This window comes from Uloborus diversus, chromosome 7 (assembly GCF_026930045.1).
Source record: "Uloborus diversus isolate 005 chromosome 7, Udiv.v.3.1, whole genome shotgun sequence".
In the NCBI taxonomy this organism is placed as follows: Eukaryota; Metazoa; Arthropoda; class Arachnida; order Araneae; family Uloboridae; genus Uloborus; species Uloborus diversus.
In genome coordinates, this window is record NC_072737.1 from 115,201,766 (window position 1) to 115,223,283 (window position 21,518).

General features: G+C 36.3%; 1 protein-coding gene across 3 annotated transcripts in view; it reads left to right on the forward strand.

Annotated features, from left to right (window-relative positions):
* Positions 1-21,518, forward strand: part of LOC129226623 (sorbin and SH3 domain-containing protein 1-like) — a 104,273-nt gene that overhangs the window by 24,689 nt on the left and 58,066 nt on the right. For 2 of the 3 annotated variants that reach the window (XM_054861252.1, XM_054861253.1), the window contains exons 5-10: positions 2,893-3,080; positions 6,668-6,749; positions 8,255-8,308; positions 9,377-9,479; positions 10,382-10,505; positions 20,766-20,801. In XM_054861252.1, the coding sequence (XP_054717227.1) occupies positions 2,893-3,080; positions 6,668-6,749; positions 8,255-8,308; positions 9,377-9,479; positions 10,382-10,505; positions 20,766-20,801 (587 nt within the window). The remainder of the gene's footprint in view (positions 1-2,892; positions 3,081-6,667; positions 6,750-8,254; positions 8,309-9,376; positions 9,480-10,381; positions 10,506-20,765; positions 20,802-21,518) is intronic. The other variant, XM_054861254.1, reaches the window with a different exon arrangement.

Genomic DNA, 21,518 nt, shown 5'->3' on the forward strand with positions numbered 1-21,518 from the left:
CGGCGTCCATAGAATGTTGAGTCCAAATTGACGAGCCACATCTGTTCTAATGATTGTAACATTGGCTCCAGTGTCAATAATCAGTTCGCAGGGAAACCCGTTCACGTATGCGTAAACAAACAGTCCATTACTGCCGCCACTCGTCGATGAAATCTGGAAAACTTTAAGATGGGGCTCATTCCAATTTGGCGACCTCCGCCCCGCGAGATTGCCATGGCTTAGTTTTCCTGGACCTGGGAGGGAGAGGTGCTCTTCCCTCTGGTTTCTTGGCGAGCTTCACAGTTTCTTCGTAAGTGACCCTCGCCGCCACATTTCCAGCACTTAAGTGATTGTCCATTTTGGTACTTGGGAGCCGAAGTCCTTTTGAGGATTCCTGCAATTTCCTTTATTTGCTTTTCCAGTTCAGCAAAGCGTGACGAAACCGGATCAGACTCATCAGTTTTCACGCCGCGGACTGAATGGCGATCTTTGCGGGTTGCTTGCTGGGCGGCCTCCAACTTCATCGCATACACAACAGCAGAACTCAGGTCTTTGACATCCGCCATCCGTAGAGCTTTCTGGATTTCCGGATCTCGAACACCGTCGATGTAGTAGTTGAGTGTCAGGTTGTCTCGAACATCCGCAGGACAGTCGCAAAAAGCAAGATGAGACAGTCTCTCGACGTCCGCCGCTAGCTCTTGCAGGGTTTCCCCGGTTTTCTGGAAACGGGACTTCAACTGGAGTCGGCTGAAATCTTTCTGGCACTTCTCACCGAAGCGAAGCTCCAACGCAGATGTGAGGGCGGCGAAATCCAGGCGCTAGCTGTCCGGAAGGGTCTGGAGAATGTCCGCTGCGTCACCTCTCAGGGATGCTGTAAGATGGCAGGCCTTGGTAGCAGAGTCCCATCCGTTCGCTTCCGCCACTATCATGAACTGAGTTTTGTAAACTTGCCACGAAGTTTTCCCATCAAATGTGGCAAGTTTAATGGACGGTCGAGCAACCGATGTGGGAGCGCCAAACTGTACCGAGCTGCTTTCCGCGGTCGTCAATCTCCTTTCCAGGTCTTTAAAGATGTCTTCTTTAAGTTGATGAAATTTTCTATCTTCTTCTTCCAGTTTATTTTCTACAGCATTGCATCGGCCTTTAACGGAACTTAATTTTTCTTCAAATTTCTCTTCGATTTTATTTTCCACTGCAATGAATCGGCCTTCAACTGCCTCAAACTTTCCTTCAATAGCATCAACTCGATGCTCTATCTCATTAAATTTATTTTCCATCACAGTCTTTACCGAAGTAAGATCGTTTTTAATTTCCTCTTGGTTAGAAACTAGGTCATTTTTCAGCACCGTTAAATCACTTTTCAATTGGTTTTGATTAGCCGCCATATCATTTTTTAATTGTTCTTGATTAGCTGTAAAACTTGCAGTCAAGTCACTTTTTAATTGTTCTTGATTAGCTGTAAAACTTGCAGTCAAATCACTTTTCACAGAGGTGATTGCGTCAAGAAGTTGTTTTAATTGTTCATCCATTGCGCGAGTAATCACCATAAAAACAAAGTCCAAATTTAAAAAGTCTTTATGAAAAAAAATGTCCAAAGTCACACTTACTCCGAGAAAGTCCAGAAGTAGCCCCACGTTGGGCGCCAAATTGTAACGGATTCGGTGCGACTTCCACTTTCTTGAAATGAAGACACAGTTAGTTCTTGATAAAAACACAGGAGCTTTATTTACACTATGTACAGGAGAAATCGTTAACAACTGCTAAATTATTCATCAGCAATTAAGCAATTATCACACAACACCGTAAACTCAACGTTTACACACGTATTTACTTCCAAATACGAAAACAACACAGCGAAATGCCTCGCAATAAACAGAGCAAAAATGCTCTCAGTTCGAAATATCAATCGAAACTCCACTGTTTATCCATCGCTAACGGCTTATATAGACACCGAAAAGAAATTTCTCAAATATTCCACACGCTTCTGTAAAGTAGTAGACCGTTATCAAATTTTATCAATGAACAAAAAGGAAATAGGGGTCGTATACTTTAGCCATATGAAAAGGGGTTGTATATTCATTACGGGAAACTATTTACAGGTTACGTTCCTACAATAATTACTATTTACAGGATTTGTAACAATATATATATATATATATATATCTTCCTAGTGGTAGATAATTTTCACAAAGAGTTTTTCACAACATTTGTTTTTGTTTACATGCCATAATATCATTTCTGTATCGTAATAAAATGTTAAGTCAACCTTTAATCTTGTCTAATATTGAGTTTTTTTAAAAAAATATCCAAAATTTCGGCAAAAAACTACAAAACCACCTGTTATTGATAAGTCTGAAGTTTATCGTGCAAAAGTTATTATGATAGAATTGTGAATGTATTTTTTTATCGCCCTATGTTGGCAGAGAACATAATTTATACTACTTACATAATTATGCATTAAAAAGTCTTTTTTTTAAAAAAATAAAAAGTAAGAATTTGGTTCACTTATGAGCGGTAAAACTCAACCGTTCATTTCTTTCTTTTTTTTTTTCCGATTGGAAAAGGATACGACACCGTAATTTACGAAATTCCATGGCTTGATGTTTTATGGGGGACTGGAATCCGGGAAACACAAAGAACCGTAGCAGACAATGTTGGAGAGGCATAATTTCATGTTTGTTTCACTGTTCGGGAGTAAAGTTTCCAGTCAAATGTTTTCTGATTCTTTTTTGCCGTACTGCGTCTTAATACACGTGTATATTCCATTTTTTGCCTTTGCAAGGCTACTTCACAACGGTCGATTTCTTCACTTTTGTGTGATTACTCCCTGATTTACTAATTGCTTTGAGCAGTGTACTCTGAAATTACATGAACCTTTATGATTTTACTCACAGACTTTTTACTTGCTTCCAGCTCCCATACCAAAGAATGCAGTTCTTATAGACCAAAAAGTGACTGTCGAAGGGGACAAGCTCCATACCGACAGTTATTACGCGGTTCCTACTTTAACAACGGAAGTTACAACGGTCGATCTCAAAGCACCTCCAAAATACGACGGTATTGGCCCCACGGAATACGGAATTCCTGTCGGGCTTCGAACGGTAATATATGTGATTTTATTGTTATTATTATTTTTAAATATCATCTGTACTCCTCATTGAAGATTTCAGAAAATTAAAAGCAGAAGCTTTGTTTCAAATGAGTGAAAATTCTTGAAATTAAGAATTTTTCTCCCAAGCTTTCACCCATAAATGAACATTTTATTTAAAATGTTTATCAGTAAAAAATTTTGCTTTTTGATTTCTATTGTTTAGGCTAGACTGCTTGATTGAATAAAACTTCCCCTGCCTGCAGATTAATCCTATCAACAAAGTTAATAAAAAAAATAAATACATTTGCAGTGGATGCCAGTTAATTGAATCAGTGGTTAATTGAATCAACCGCCCTAATGAATCAAATCGTCAAAAACAGAACAAAATCCAGTTTTATTGAATTAGCCACTTTATTGAATCAGCCACTTTATGGAATCAAAATTTTTTGGAACAAACGTGATTCATATAAGCGGCGGTCACTGTATAAATAAATAAACTTTTAAGATAAAAGAAGTTTCGATCTTGTTTTCGGTGCTATATATTTTTGAGGGTTACTTTTAATTAATAATATGTTGTGATGGAAGAAATGCTTTCAAATAACAAAAAAACAGAAAAAAAAAAGTAAAAATTAATTTGAATTTTGACATCTGGAATTCAAATTATGTGTTTCGCAATCACGTGCGTGTTTGTGTCTGTGTGCAGGCATGAGTGTGTGATTATGTGTGTGTGAGTGCGTGTGTAGTTGTAGGTGTGTGTGTGTGTGAGCGTGTGTAGGTGTGAGTGTGTACGTGTATATGCGTATGTGTGTGCAGGTGTGGGTGTGTACGTGTATATATGTGCGTTTTTGTAGGTGTGTGTATGTATGCGTGTGCGTACGTGCGTGTGTGTGTGTGTGTAAATGTGCGTGCGCGTGTGTGTATGTGTGTGTGTGTGCGTGTGTGTATGTGTGTGTGTGTGCGTGTGTGTGTGAATGTGTGTGCGCGTGTGTGTATGTGTGCGTGTGTGTATGTGTGTGTGTGTGTAGGTGTGAGTATATATGCGTGTGTGTGTAGGATATAGACGCAACCTGGAGACGATTTTCGCTAAAGGAGCAGCATCGTGAGGCCGGTCGACGGTGGTGCTGCAAAGGAAGCGGGGGGAAAATAAAATCATAGGAATTCAATGTTTTATAATAAAAAAAGTTTCCTATGAATTTCTCTCTTTTTAGTTTGATTCAAACCTGATTCCTGCTAGATGAGCATGCTTAGAGTGGTAGGAACCACTCTAAGTGACTTAAGAACCATTTTCATTAAAAACCAGCTTTTTAAACTCAAAAAAAAAAAAAAAAAAAAAAAAATGGAAAAATTGAATTTTGTTATTAAAAAAAACTCAGGTTATCTTTTCGATGGGATAACTTTATTACAAACCACCGAAATAGTCTTTTTAGATGGAGAAAACACGTTGTTACAAAATAACCCCGGATGATGGGGTAACATTAATTTAAAAAAGAAATGACCCCAATCCCTCCCTATTCTATATATCGAAGAATTTCAAACTGCAATTTAAAGCTGAGAAGTTAAGCTATCGTTTAGTTCAAGAATTGTTGAAATATCTTGAAAAATGAGGGTGCTACACTACAAAATATGCGAAACCTGTATCAAAGTAACCCCAGTTTACGATACTGTCCAAACTGCAATGAGGTTTTTTAAGAACTGTTCTCAATATTGTGAAGGGAAGTGTCTTACCCTTAATTTTTCCTTTTTTGTTCACCCCTAAGGGTTCAACGCTCTTTTACTTTTGAGACACGGTGAAACTCCGGGCAGCGGTACGGATATTCAAAATGAGAACATTAAGCAATGTGATTGCTCAAAAAAAAAAAAAAAAAAAAAAAAAAAAACAGAAAAAGAAAAAAAAAAAATTAATTTGAATTTTTGTCATCTTGAATTCAAATTATGTTTTTCGCAATCACGAGCGTGTGTGTGTATGAACGTGCGTGTGTGTTTGTGTAGGCGCATATGTGTGGGTGCGTGTGTGTGTATGTATTCATGTGTGTGCGTGTTGTGTATGCAGTACTGTATGCGTACGCGCGCGTGTGTGTGTAGGTGTTCGTGTATGTGTGTGTGTGTAGGAGTGTGTGTTTGTGTCTGTGTGCAGGCATGAGTGTGTTTAGGCGTGTGTGTGTAGGATGTGGATGTAACCTGGAGACGGTTTTCGCTACAGGAGCAGCATCGTGAGGCCGGCCGACGGGTGGTGCTGGCAGGCGGTGGCGCCTGTGGGAACAAAAATGATAGCACGCCAAAAACAGTCAAATGAAAGCAATAAGCAATCGTGATGGCTCAAAAAATTGCACCAAAAAGGCTTATTTCCAAACCCATTAATTATTTTTTTAACGTATTTACAAAATGTGTTCGAATGTATTTGGTTGGTTTCAGATTAAGTTTTTTAAAAAATAGATACTTTTTATCCTGCGGCATATTTCGACTCGGGATAACAAATGAAATATTTTAATTTAGATTCGAACTCTGCAATTAGTGTTTAAAATGTTTCTTTAAATAATAAATAAAAAAACTAGGAAGGCAAGTTTGAAAATTGCTTATTTACCAATCTCTTAGTACTCAAAATAAATTAAATGCAGAGAAACACCAATTTTACGTCCCCCCCCCCCACACCTCCCGAATCTAATTTTTTTCCTGCATTTACCATTTTTTCATCGGGTCCGTCAATTTTGCTGTTATGCATTTCCTGTATTTTACGTTTCCCGTACTTCACGTTTTTTTAACCCAGTCGCATGAGAAACGCAGAATCGTGTTTTCACTACACATGCTTCCAAATTCAACATGTTGCAATGCAACACGTATTTCTTTCCCCGTAAAAACTCTTTTATTGTCCAATTTTCATCTCTTTATCCAATGTTGAATTGTCAAATGGTCACCGAAACTCAATAGTCATTTACTGTCACCAAAACCGTCTGTGTCAAAACTTAACATGAAGTGAAAATACCAAGAACATCCCATTTCAACACGCGAAAATCACTTTCCCCATTCACTACGATTTTTCAATTGACCTCTTTCAAGTTCTGCAGCGAAGGTCCTCAAGTTCTCACTAAGACGGAAGGGGAAAAAAAGAAGTCCCGACAACTGATGTCATCGCCAAATTAATGTCCATATTCTCCCTTTTTCATCATAAGAGGCCACTTTTTTTTCTTCTCCTGTTGCACGTGCTATATATCCACAGCGGTCTACATGAGGGCATTTTGTTTCTGCGATAACTGTTACAATTAATCTTCTAGAAAGAAAAAAAAAACGAAATTTATTAACAACTTCTGCATCAACTTGAAAGTAACATTATTTTCAGTAATTTATTTCGTCGGCAGCTACAATTTCGTTTCTGTGCTATTTTTCATCAAAGATGTTCCAAGCGTTAATTTTTTGATGAATATATGTTGGACAGCTTCTCTTTTCTAGATTTCTTGTTACACTTGGCGTTGTGTGTGTTTTCTGCGCAGTTTACTCTAAATATTCTAATCGGTTGTCCTTGGCTTTCAGTAGTTGAGGGAATATTTATTATTTAGTGATATGCATTTTGTTTAATCCAACAATTTCTCATGTACTGTTTAGGGAGTGAAAGAAGAATATGCCAGCGACTGGTACAAAACTATGTACAAATCTCTTCATCGCAACAGATTCCCAAATGACACAAGTAAGTATCATAAAAATACTTAATGATTGTCTTAATTCAGATAAATTTCCCTTCAGTTTTTTTATAAAATTTTAATTTCATATTTTCGGTATTGTTATTTCATATTCTTTGTTACAAAAATAAAAATTATATCTTCGACAGTCAAACAAATGTCACTAAATTCATTGGAAAAAAAAAAAAAAAACTCTTTAAATTTGATATTAAAAATGCTTGAATTTGAGATTGAAAAAGCCAACATTGGAAATGCTGTCACATTCTTCTTTCACTCTTTAGGGAGTGAAAGAAGAATATGCCAGCGACTGGTTCAAAACATTCAAACACTGATACAAAAATTTCATCGCAACGGATCGTTGTTGACTTCATCGTTGTCCCTTCCAAATGACACAAGTATCATTAAATACTTTATGATTGTCTTAATTAAGATATTTCCCTTCATACTTTTTATAACTTCTTCTTTTCATGATTTTCGGTACTGTTATTTTTTCTCTTTGTTACAAAAATAAAAATCATATATTCGGCATTCAAACAAAAGTTGCTAAATTCATTGAAACAAAAGTTCAATTACAAGTGATCAGAATTGCTAAATAAGTATACAGTTGCATCTATAAATATCACGTTGTTCCGGACTTAAATCCTTAAAACAAGTGATGATGGCGTTTTTTAAAAGTATTTTTATTTGTACTTAGAGAAGTATTGAAAAATTACATGATGTGTGGACGTCAACGTTGCCCCTTCCAATCTACTTGTTTCTGATTTTATTGCAGTTCACATTCATATCAAAATATCAATGAAAGCGATGACGATAATAAAAATTGTGAAGAATTTGAATTTGAACTATCATCAACATACAATGTCTTTTGATGTGCAGAAAAGCTTCAACCGTTTTTCGAAGCCAGGGGTGAAAATGACGATGTCTTGGCCAATAAGTAAATCCTTGAAAGACATCAATAACGCAAGAAAAAGACAATGAGATAGTTCAAAGGACTTTGCTATATTTTTGGCAGTGTAGAGAAATTGAAGATAAGTAAAGATAATTTTAATGAGTTTTTTTCACAAACCCGTTTTTTACGAGCACCCGGTTATAACGAGCACATTTCTCGGTCCCTTCGTGCTCATTATAAGCAAACTCGACTGTAATCATCGATGGCTACAAGGCTCTCGCACCTTTCTGTTTGCAATTAAACCCTGTTTACAAGATTTATTTTTAGATGGGGGGTATAAGATGATTATCCTGGCGAAAAAAACTAACATATCCCTTCAATTTATTGGAAGACGTATGTAAAAACTTAATGAAGCATCGTCCTTAGTGACCTCTGGTACAAGACCTGATATATTCAAAATTCGTTTGTATTTATTTACTGATTTCACCAAAAGTGTATTTTGACTTCATTTATAGTCAGGAAAAAGTTTTTATAAATTTGTGTGTAATTTTTCTTTTGTTTACTTTCGATATCGACTTCATTTTAAAAAGTCAGAATATAGTGTTTTTATTGTTGTTTTTTTAGATCAAACGGTCCATGTCGGTGGCTATATGTCTGAACCTGAATTTGATCGGCAAGGTAAAGATATTTCAGAAAACTTTAACATTTTTGAGTACACACAAACCTGTTTTTGTGCGGTCTTTTTTTTCGGTACAAGAGCATTGTAATCATATTGGGGTTGAATTGACGAAATTATTTATAAAACGAGTGTGAGGCAGTATCTTCAAATGACGACAAGGGTACTGTGACCTCCAAAAAATTTCCTTATTCGGGAAATTTTGCCCGACTATTCGGCAAAATTATCATCACTTGGTTCATTTTGATTTCGTTTAAAGAAGTAATTCCTAGTTATTTCGTAAGTTCTTAGGTTATTTTCTACGTGAGACTTTTTTCTGCAGTTTCTATCTACCGCATAAAAAAAAAAAAAAATAACTGTGTTGCGAAAACAATTTTTTAAAGCTACTCGTGAAGTTTCGAACAATTTTTTTTGTTAATACTACTTTTTTTATGCAGCATTTTATCCGTCGTCTGCATTTTATCCGTCGTCCCCCAGCATTTTATCCGTCGCATAAAAACAAGTTTGGGTGTAGTTCCACGGAATACAAATCGTATTTCATTTTTCTTTTTGTTTTTTTAACACTAACAAGTATATAGTAGCATAAAGAACAAGTATATAGTAGCATAAAAAAGAAGTACATAGTAGCATAAACTGTACGAAAACGTTTTTCAGGCAAATAAGATCATTAATTACATATACTAAAAAAATTCATTTAAAAACATTAAAAAATCATTTTTTTTTATCAATGTTAAAGGATCAGCAGAAGTAGTTAAAGAATATATAAATTAAAAAAAAAAACAAGGATTTTTTCAATTGCTTGATAGCTTATGTATTATTATTTTTGAAGAAATAGTTAGAAGACACATATTTTGCTCCTAAGAGTAGTATGCTGAAATACCTTATGTATTCAACTAATTGATATCAAAGTATTTTATAAACATAATACGTTAGTAAAAAAATTAGCAAATGGAATAAGACATTATTGCTTCTAATCAGTGTTAGTATTAGAAAGAGTAACACAAAATGAGAAATGAGTAAAAGACTTCAAAAAATTTAATGCCGGAAAATTATACTTTTTTTCATTTCAGAAAAGTTACAGTCCAAATATCTTTCTACTGAACATAGAAGAAAACCTGAAAAAACTGTTTCTTACTCAACTGAAGCCCCTGTTTCGCCAAATAGGATGAAAACGTAAGTGAATACTTCTCATTGTACAGTATTTCGTTTATTTCATCAGTATTGCTTAACCCAGGGGTTCTCAAACTTTTTCGACTCGTAGCACCTTTTGAAGAATTAGAACTTTCTCACGGCACCCCAGTCCATCTACATTATGTAAAACGAGCTGATGTGTGCATCACATGACTTCCTTTTACTCCAATTTGATGGCATTTTCTCACTATTGGCTGTTTGAATGTGATTCAATAGTTTACTCTCTAAATATCAACAGTAGCCAAATTGAAACCAGATTAAAAAAAGAATAATAAACAAGTGACCATTTTTTTTTTTAAATAATTTCTTTAAGTTTAATATTTAAAAAAAATACTTAAATCGGTGCTCTTTTATTGTTTAAACGCTTCTGCCGATGACATCACAAATGGTGAAATGCCATTCAATGTTGCCATTTACAGTCCAAAATATTTAATTCGCATCTTTACTCACGTGTATTGGCAACGATATGGTTGATAGCAAGCGTAGAACACAATTGTAATTCGCTTCTTGATTATCGTAACGTGGAAATGCGGTAGAAAGATGCGCCATAATGCATCATTTGTGACATCATAAAGACCACGCCTTGTATGAAGAATCAGACATTAAAAAAAAAATAATTAAGAAATAACTGTTGGGAAAATAAAAGTATTTTCTAAGTCCATGTTTTTTTTTTCTTATTCTATCAATTTCAGTGACAAAAAGTACTACTTTAGACTGAAGGAAACAACTCCATTGCACAACGCCAATTATCTCTATTTCAAATTATTTAATTATGTACAAATTAAGTATCTATCTATAGAGTATTTAGATATTTGTAAATAGTTTATTTCTCTACCTTTACTTCCAAGACCTTTAGTCTTTCCTCTCTTTTGTTTCGTTATTAGAAAAGAAAATGAATCTATCGTACTGCGTTCTGAACCGAGACAAAGTAAATACCGCGTCGAACCTCGAAGCATTGCAGACTATGAGCCGGGACGTTCTTCGCTTGCAGAAAAAGAATTTCAGAAGGTAAGTTGTAATTTAAGTTAGTATCAAGTTTTAAAAAATCCAGCACTTTTGATTATTTTCCAGAACTTACCATAGGTACTTACTATCCAGACAATGTAGAGGAAAATTGAATTTATGAAAATATTCAAATTTTGATGGATTTTCACAATTTAAGTACTATTTTACACGCTTTGATCTTTTTTTCTTTGGAAAATACCTATTTTGGATAGGTAAAATCTGCCTATTTCTTTACCATACGGAAAACACTTTTTATTGGTGATCTAACTGAAAAATTAGGACAATAAGTTCAATCGAATATCAGCCATGCAAATTATTTCCGATGAAAACTGGTGCTATCTAGTTTTTGGTGCTAGGTGGTGTGGCAAACTAGGGAGGTTTGACCCATAGGGAGACTTGACCCATGATGATTTTTTTCATAAAAGGATTTAGGGAAATTTTTTGTCATATTATTGGTTGAACAGTTACACAACAGTATTTTGCAGCAATAAGCCACTTCAGGATTATGTGTGGTTACAATTCTGTGGTTTTGTACTCGTGATTGTGTCGTCGTTATTACTCGTGATTTTGTAAAAAAACATAATGAATGAGAATGAGAGTTACAAGAAGACCAACAATGGAAATTTTCGTGCTTTACTAAATTTTAGAACATATTCAGACGATTTATTGACTATTGTACAAATAATATTGGTGTTAGTGGACTCCGATGGGCGATAATTGTTCCAAGTGGTGGTTCAATTGGACGCCTTTATTTATTATTTATTTATTTATTTATTTTTTGAACTTGACTGCTGGATCGCAAAAATAAATCAATTATTCAAAGAAAATTATTATAAATATGGACCTAAATGAAAATAAATACTGGGTTGTTTCTGGCGCTAATTGCTGCACGGGTAGGGAAGTGTCGTTCATGAACGAAAGGGTCTAAAAGAGCGAATCCTTAAAATGAACGGGTCAAAACGATTGCCTAAAAAAATGAACGACCGTTCTTTCAAACGGTGAACAGTTTGGAACATTGTACTGATGCACTTATGATAAAATCGAATATTTTTTTTTTTTTTTGCTGCACTACATTGCAGCAGTTTAATGTCGTGCCATTTGATAAATCAATATTTAAATATTGTGATACAATAAATTCCGTGCGAAAGTATTTATGCGGGGGGGGGGGGGGGGGGAGCAGTGCCCAAGATGGCCTGATTGGTTAAGTACTGGGATTGTGGGAGGGTCGTTTATTCGATACTGATAGGTCTAAGATGTCTACGTGTACGGGGGACTGATTTGTCACTGTCACAAGGTTCTCCATGCTACCATCTCTAAACAGTAACTTGGGGATGTTGGATTTTAATAATGAGTTTTAATTGGATTAATCTTAATTCTTGCAATTAGCAGCTACTACTTTTGATTTAGTATTTCTTCTCAAATGAAGTCCATGCAACCTTGGACCCCCCCCCCCCCCTCCAAGAAAGTTTTTGCTAGATGCTTACCAGATGCAGAAAATACTGCTACATAATTTACCTGCTTTTGGAAAAGAATAAAAGAATAGAATTCGTGATAAGAAGGTAAAATCTCCCTATGATTTAGACAGGAAAATAATTGCACTGCTCTTCTGGCAGAAGTAGAATGAAACTATTCTAAAAAAAAAAAAGATTGATTACCTGACGTTCTTTTGAGATACTTGCCGAGCGCAAAGAGAGACACACTGGTAAATATATGATCCCACAAAATCAGAAGGGGGGAATGAAGTAATTAGGCGCAAATAGATGCGGCCTGGGGCCCTTCCCCCGACCTCGAAGTTCAAGTTCCAAAATTTCAGTTCCAGGTCGCTCCATTGTCCATACAATCCGCAAGAGTGTCCTTGGAAGTGTAGGCGTCTCTCTGCAATCTACCACTTCGATGCTTCCACATAATCATTTTCTTTTTTACTCCAATGCGGTGAAGCCAGAAGGATTGGTTATGATTTTATCTGTCTTTGTATTTACGTATGTTACACCATAGTTCCCAGGGCTGCCCCCCCCCTAAGAGCTAGGGCGCACACCCCCTAAAGATCGCAAAGACCCCCAAAACCAAGAGCCCCCCCCCCCCCAAAAAAAAAGAAAAATGCCCCTCAAAAACACTCCCTTAACCATTTTAATGGCGCAGTCTGCGCCATGACCCATGCACCCCTGGTAGTGCCTAGACTATTCATTTGATTTTGATGAATAAGGTGTCAATTGATTCATTATAGCTCTGGTGACCTAGGCTACATTTTAACTGACAGCAACAATAAGAGGAGTCGATTTTTTAGATTTTTTATCTTTTGCCAGTCTTTGTATTTACGAATGTTCCACCGTAGCGCCTAACTATTCATCCGATTTTGATTAATAAGGTGTCAATCGATTCGTTATTGACACCTTTCCCCATTAACCCCCATTTGACATTCCCCAGTAACATAGGATACATTTCAATCGATTTCAACAACAGGAGGAGTCCATTTTACTTTGTCAATCTCGATTTGAACCGACTTTTTTTTAACGCGAGTTTATATAAAGTTATTAATAAACCCGACTAAGGAAACAAAAGGCAAGAAACAAGTTTAGTGTTGATAACTGTTATACTCTTATTAAGTAAGATCAACCTTTTGTAATTAAAATTTTCATATCAGTTTGATTTATAGCAATAAATTAAATTTATCGTTCTTGTATATCAAACTAAAATGCTTGTTTGTTAAGTACGTATTACTCACTTGATTATATCACTCGTTTTTTTTTTTTTTTTTTCATCTCAGGTTAAAACGAAAAATATTAAAATAAAGAAATGTTTAAAAAACTGAAACCCGACTACGGCAAAAGCGCTAAACGATAAGAAACAAGGCAGGTACTGTTTGATATCGTCGTCCTATTGAGCAAAACAAGTCATTTGATATGTTAGGTATTCCTGTTTATTTAATTTTATTGAAATCCTCTGTCACGTACACATTAAAAACATTATAATTCAATTCAAATGCCGTAGTCGTGCGTTGTTATTCAATCATCAAACTAAAATGTTTGCTTTTTGTAGTTGACAACGCAAGACGTTAGTTAACTATGATCTATTGGTAATATACTTCTGAACTTTCTACATCTGAACCTGAATAAAGTTTTTTGGTTCATTTTTCATAGGTATATTTTCTTACTTTCAGCTAATTTTAGTTATTTTTCCTTGAAAGAATATTAATGATCTAATGAAACATTTCGAATGAACGTGAGCATGTCTGGCAGAGAGACTAGTTGCCACTTTTTTAAATGAACGAAGCCGTTCAAACGAACGAGTTGAATGAACGGATCAAAAGAATGAACGATCCTCTGATGAACGGATCATTAAAAAAAGAACGACATTGCCCATCGCTATGCGTAGGGGAAACTCAATCGAACGTTTTTAGTTTTGCGCATTAACTGCTATGTCTTATGCAAAGAATCAAGTTTAGATCTTGGGCAAGAAATGAGAAGAAAATAGATTTTCTGATGGATCCCGTTAAAGAATAGTGCTCATTACTTTCCGGCGACCAAGCAGAAGGACACATTTCAACTATGGGATGATTTCCTTCAGTCAAAAGTACTACTTTTAGTCATTGAAATGGATAGAATGAGCAAAAAGAATTACATGGACACAGAAAACTTTCATTTTCCCAACAGTTTTTTTTAAATTAATTTTTTAAAATGTCCGATTTTTAGAACAAGGCGTGGTCTTGATGACGTCACAAATGATGCACTTTGCCGCGTCTTTCTACTACGTTTCCACGTTATGATAATCAAGCAACAATGATAATCAGGAATTAAAATTGCGCTCTACGCTTGCTATCAACCATATCGTTGCCAGTACACGTGAGTAAAGATGCGAATTAAATATTTTGTTCTGTGAATGGCAACATTGAATGGCATTTCATCATTTGTGAAGTCACACGACAGAAATGTAAACAATGAAAACGCATCGATTTAAGTAATTTTTTATAACTATTAAACTTAAATAAATTATTCAAAAAATTTTCAGATCCTATGTTTTTAAGCATGCTCTTTCAGAAAAGAATACTTTTAAAATTTTGGAAACGACCCCATTTTATTGTTACTCATGATCGCTTTATCTCAAGAAGTCATGCAAAATTTTGAACACGGATGGATCTCCAAGGGGGATAGCTGGGGCGGACAGGCCCGCTCGACTAGTCGAGGATCCCTGATGACGGGGACAACTCAAACATTATTTTATTGAACTTTATACATTTAAATTCATATTTAACATCTTAAAAAGTGTTTTCAAAAAAAATCCTGGGTGGAAAGGGGGAAAAGCATTTAGGAACAGGTTTAATTTTATCTCATTCCCTAACAGGGGCAAAAGTAAATAAGATAGTCGAAATCCGCGTGTGAATGCTTTCCTCACTTTAGGTTTTAAGTTTCCCTCTTCTAGAAGCCTGTTATCAACAGTTTTCCACATTGAGGAAATTGGAGGGTGTCAGAGAAATAGGGGTTGGATCTGGACTGAGAAAGAGCCTGGCTTGAAAAAAAAACGCGATTAAAACTCTCTTTTGTCCCCCTATCAGCAAAACTTGAAATGGGGCCCAGAAAATCAATAGGACTCTGAGCACGTAATAAATTTGCAGGTCATGCCTTGGAATGTCTAAACATGAGACTCGTTCAAAGCCCAAAGATCTGCCCGGAAAGAGGGATGGTTTTCTGTTCATTCTCGAGCAATTTTCGTCGAGCAGTTGACCATACTTCTACTCTACCATAAAGGGAAATGAGCCGAAACCCTCGACTCGAGAGCCCAATAGGAAAAGTGTCGCAAGTCTATACCCACAAAGCTGGAAGTAAAGATTTCAAATTAGAATTCAAATGCACACAAAACTGCCTCATTAGCAGGCCCGTCATTTGGGCAATCAGGGGGTGGGGATCAATTGCCCCCCTTGGATTTTTAGAAACTTAATGCAACTATGTGTTTTGGTATGTATTTTTCTGTTTCTTCATCAATGAAATGTATTGGCAACAAACCCTTGCCCCCCCCCCTGAAAATTTCTGAAGTGACGAACATGTTTTACAGCTCTTCTGATGATTAGGAAGAACTCTGAAGCAGGGGCGCCCATCCTCCCCAAGAGCAAGGACGCACTCCCCAACCTAAAAGACTCCCCAAATCGGGATCCCCCCCCCCAAAAAAAATCTTTCAAAACACCACCCCCTACAAAATTCAGTGGCGCAGGCTGCACCGTGCCCCCTCCCTCTCCTCCTAGGTAGGCACACCTGCTCTGACAAAACAGTGGTAATTAACAGCTATCCAGTCTGATTAGTTGAGCATCGTCGAAAAATATTGCCATAAATCATCGATATGAATGTTTTCCTAGGAAAGTCAGTTTCACCCTTCCGAGGACATCGTGGGGAGGCAGTTTCTGATTTACTTAACATAAACGTGTACCGTCGAAATTTTTTTGAAGCAGTAATGCTAATATTTCACTATGATGAAATTTTGAATATCCATTGTTAACCAAACTATTAAAAAGAGTGCCAATCGAGAACAGTTAGCTCGCAAGCTTAATGAGAAGGAAGATGACAAAATTCGTCAGCAACAGCGCGACAGAGGGTCAGGTCACTTTTTTGTCTAAAACTTTCTTTAAAATCGCAGTTCTCGTCCGGGCAGCTGGTGCACCAAAAAAGTGAACAATCAAAAGAGGTGGGAACGGTTAGGGGCCGGAGCCCCTAAACGCTCATTGTTATTATTATGTAACTTTAGAACATATTATTGAATTGTAGCGTTACTGGTTAACTGACCTCTTAAAAATGAAAAATGGCCTCAAAATTGGGGGACGGAAGGGAGAGCCACCGTAGATTCCCTCATTCCAATTAAAACCTGCATTCTTTTGTAATAACATGTGAAAGTCGATTTACTTGGAAATTTTAGCTTTTATTCTAGTAAAATAAATCAATCCACCGAATAAAAAATCATTTATAGATCGATTGTTTAGCTCTGAAAAGTGAGAGAACAAAGTGCGCTTGGTTTTAGAAGTAAGGGAGCAGTTGCCCCCCTTGCTCCCCACACGAGTCGCCTATGTCTCGCCTTTCGAATGGAAACTGTAGATGAAGTGCGAAGGGCAGGCTTCTTCAGCATTAAGATTGACTCTACTCAAGGTATTTCGGTGAAGGAAGGAGCTGTTCAACTACAATCGTTCTGGTCTGTTGTTTCCTGCGCAAATTCCTCAATAATTTTCTTTTCTATCTCTCTGTCCCTCCAATTCGAGGAATTTTTGTGTGGCGCCAGATTCATGAGAGAGAGAAACGCCTCTATGTCCTTATTTTCTTCAAAGATTATATCATTACTGACTGGTTATTCTGCGTACTAATTTACCTTAAGACTGATCTTTTCCTTCCTTTGATTACTGAAAAAAAAAAATCTATAACCAAGTATCACTATGCAGCAGGTGCACAAGGACACCTTACAATGCTAGCCGGATCCAGGGGGCGCGGTTATTCGAGGATTCCCATGGGAAAGAGTTCTAGATCAAAACTCTCTTTGTGCCTGTTTCATACACTAATGACCCCCCCCCCCTTAGCTTTCTGGTTTATGGGCTTATTTTTAACAGTGGAAACTGGACCCACTCAGCACTGTGCGTTACGTTACAGCGTCAGCTCATCACATAAAAGTTAGGTAATCAATCATGCACAATGATTGTTTAGACTTGACTGCTAGACTCTTCAACTTCTGCCGGGAAAGCGATTCAATTATTTCCTAGTTCAAATAATGAAGTGGTTACATTCATTTTTCTATTTCTTTTCCTGGAACTGTTAAATTGCACAGCAGCACTTTCTACGAATTGAATGAGATTTTCTCTGAGATTTGTTGGGGAGAAAATATGGATCAGGAAGCGGGGCTGCCAGGGCTTGAGTTTTGAGGTCAAATATGCTAAGAACTATATGTTTCTTATGGAGGGTAATTAAAAATGAATGGGAGAAAAGTATCTAACTCTTAGCAATTGATTTATTTTGCTCTTACAAATTTTCCTGTGAAAATACAATATCTAATTATCTAGATATGCTCGATGTGGGGCCTTCCTGTCACAGGATTACTCTGAGACAGCACTCTCTTATTCAACGAAACGTTCTCTTGCTTTTTCAGGAACCGTTTGAAAAGGCCTTAGGTTAGACACAAGGCTCATCTTGCTTTAAATATCCCTCCTAACAGGATGCTCCAGCTCATATTTTTAAATGCTTGGAGTTCGCTTAGTTTCTTTTAGTCCATTTTTTTCTTTCTGTTTTGCATGATGAATGAACTTACAAATTAAGTCTAGTACTAGGTAATAAGGGTATAAATTGTTAACATCAATGGTAGCCTTTAAATTGTTTTGATGTAAAAAGTAAGGAGCATCTTAACAATTGGTGAACTTTGAAACATGTCTAATAAACTGAGAAAAATATGGAAATTTTATTAGTGAGCTTCAATTTTAGCAAGAAAAATTTTGAAAATTAAGAAAGATAAGGCATTTATAGTTAACAGTTCAGTAGCAATTGAATTATGACAATGAAATCATCAATAAAATCAAATTTTTCGTAATAACAAATTTCATTGCACACTCATGTAATCATACCCGTTGAAATGGACGAAGAAAACTGACCCAGTATTACAATTGAACTTCATAACAAATCGTAAGTTTCTTTACTTTCAATTGATGAATAATTCAGTTTTTTTATGAAGTTGATGCTTCTTCCCTCCGGCATTGGAGAAAAAATAGTGCCCTTTGCTTTATACAAGCTCTCTTGCACTCTAATTCTCCCTTCACAAATTAAACAATACTCTTCTAAATGATAGTTACACAATGAACCAAAACATAATGAGCCCCATGTTTGGTCTAGTTACCGGTTTCCAAACTTTTTCGGCTCCGCAACCCTTAGTAATTTGCGTTTACTTAAAGAAACCCCGTTGTTGCTTATGACGAAATAATAAAATGTTAATGATCTAGGAGTCAAATGATAAAAATGAAAAATGATCATCATTCGATTACTTTCTTCTGCATAGAAGAAACTATTGATTACGTGAGAATATTCGTATTTTGACAGATTTACATGTTTTAAGTTGAGCTGAACCTACCTTAACCATTTTTGGAAACTATATTTCCGTCTGTTTGTGTTTAGCACGTAGTTGACCGAATTCTTGGAGGCGATCTAACTCAAATCGTAGTACATGGAATTGAAAGAAACTTGGTATGCATGCGCCTCTCCATGTGAGCTGGTGTTGATTAGTTTTGGCACTACAGGGTGTCCCAAAAGGTCGTTTACAAACTTAACATGCTGGTCTGCCATATCATGATGAACAAGATTTACATAGTAACATACGTTCGCAAGCCCAATGCTGGCGCACTACGCACACCAAGTCAGGCACTAACGGATGCAGAACATGTCGCATATTTATTACACAAAGACGATTTTACACAACATTTTAGTTTTCAAGGAAGGCTTATAGCTGTTGTTGAAACTTGCTGCCTTTAACTGTCAGACACCGTCGCAACGAACTAAGTACCGACCGTCGTAATAACGATCCATTCTGACAAGATTTCTCTGATCGCTGCGTTGTCGTTGCAACGTGATTATGAGAGCTGGCAGGACTCAAATTTTAGCAACTGCTTTAAGCTTTCCTAAAAGACTAAAATGTTGTATAAAACAGTCTTTGTATAATAGATATGTGACATGTCGTGCATCCGTTAGTGTCTGACTTTGTGTGCATGGAGTGCGCCAGCATTGCGTTTGCGAACACATGTTCCTATGTAAATCTTGTTCATCATGATATGACTGACCAGCATGTTAAGTTTGTAAACGACCTTTTGAGACACCCTGTAGTCTCTTCAGAGGTTGACCCAACCGAAAGATTGCCACTTTTAGCGTGACTCTGTCAAACAATAACACAAGGATTCGCATAAAAATTGGTACACATATGTACCTCACTGGGACGACTATTACTTCAATCTGGAGCGGCATTTTAGTTCCTGGATATTTATTTTTTTTTTTTTTCTTGAAACTAGTGGAAAATAAATTTATGCAACGGCTAACTCGCTGCAGAACCCTTCTTATTCTTCGACAGAACCCAAGGGTTCCTCGGAACACACTTTGGGAAACGCTGATCTTTGGGAAACTCTGAAAGACAACAGCTAGGCCTGTTATCTTTCCCCAAGTTGACTCGGGCCCGATCCCGGGCGTAGACGTCGGAATGAAACTATCATTTCTCTCGCTCTAAACGGCAATCTTGAGGTCAATGCCAATGGTGTTCTCATAGGGTATACTCCATATACGCCGTATACTCTAAAACACTTTTTAGACGCTTAGCGTATACCCTCAAACTTCAAAAATTTTCATATTATTACATACTATGTATGTGATCGAATGTACATATTGTGCGTAATGGGTTACTGGGAGTATACCTTCAGAAAAATTGATTTGAACATCACTACTTGAGGCTTAATGCTAAAAGTCAGGGAGAGGGTGGCGATAAGTCACTTTTAAATTATTTCATTTAAAAAAGTTTGTTCGTCAAAATTGCTTAATATTTTACAAAGCATGTTGGCTATGAAAATCAACCAGTCAACATCCGCCTTTTTCTTCAGTTTTATGCTATTCAAGACTGGTATTTTTTCTCAGAAAGCTCTTTGTACGAAAAGGCTTATTTGCCATGTTCATGCCCAACAACCTCTCCAAATTTTTACTCCAAAGCCCAATTTTTCCTGCTTATCAGTTCTCCCAGTATAAAATAACATATACAACTTAACCAAACCCAATAGTCAAAGAAAAGTATATACTGTTGTATATTTTTATTTTACAATCATTTGAGGGTTTACCTGTGATTATACCAAAAGAATTTTTTTCAAGTTTATCGCTATTTTTCAAAAATCAAAAGCGAAAAGCACACAAGGGTAATTAATTCTACTAGCTTCCTCATGCAGAAATTATATATATATATATATATATATATATATATATATGTGTGTGTGTGTGTGTGTGTGTGTGTGTGTGTGTGTGTGTGTGTATGAGTGTGTGTGTGTGCGCGCGCGCGCGCTTAAATGAAGTAGTTCTGGAACATTAATGAATTTTTTCGAAGTAGTGAGTTTGCCGAAAAACTCCCAGTTGGGAATGAATTTCGATGACGTATCCATAAAGGCCGTTGATGCTTAGCAATATGAAGAATAAAACGCTTCCACAAAGCAAAAACATTTCCTGACAAAAACTTGTTGCAGAAACTATGTATCTATTTCTCAAACAGTAATTTAGAAAATATTCCTTTCAGTTCTGGAGCGATTTTTGGAATTCCATGGATGACCTGGTATGATTAAGTTTTTAATGTGGCATGATGTGTTTAGTTGCACTAATATTCGCATGCAGAGCACTAACTTGTTCTTATTTGGCTTGCTGTGATACATCCTTGTTTAGGTGTAGATCAAAAGTCAAATGCAATTACAAAACAGGGTTGAATTCGTAAATTTTCTAGTTCCGGAACGCCAATGAAAAATAGTTGAACTTTGAGTCGTGATCAGTTTTGTATGACTAGGAAATTGTTTTTCCGGAAAAGCCTTACCAAAACGGCGTTCTGTTTTTTCCCCCCAAAATCGGCATGTTGACAAGTATTGAACACTATTCTGAAGATGATTCGCGAATCAGTAGTGGAGCTTGTGAAAGTCAAATTCGTTACTGGCATGGCAAATCTTAGAACTAATACCTAACACTGGACTTAGAATTTCAGTATTTGTTACTAAAATTTTTGTTTCCTCTCGGTACAAAAAAAGTATAAGTACAAGAAGGTCACTCGATAAAACTGTGTGTTGCAGACGAAGTATCATAAATTTTATCGTCATATCCTTCAAAAGAGTGTTTGAGGATTCAAATGAATCTATTGGGCACTCTGAGAATACGACGAATGTTCGTTCATTAAACTTTAAAGATGTTCAAGTAGAAGATTCAGTTTATATTTTCAATTCAATTCATTTTATTTCAATGAGGGGAATATTTTTTACAAAAATGCATTTCACAAATAAAAGAAAAT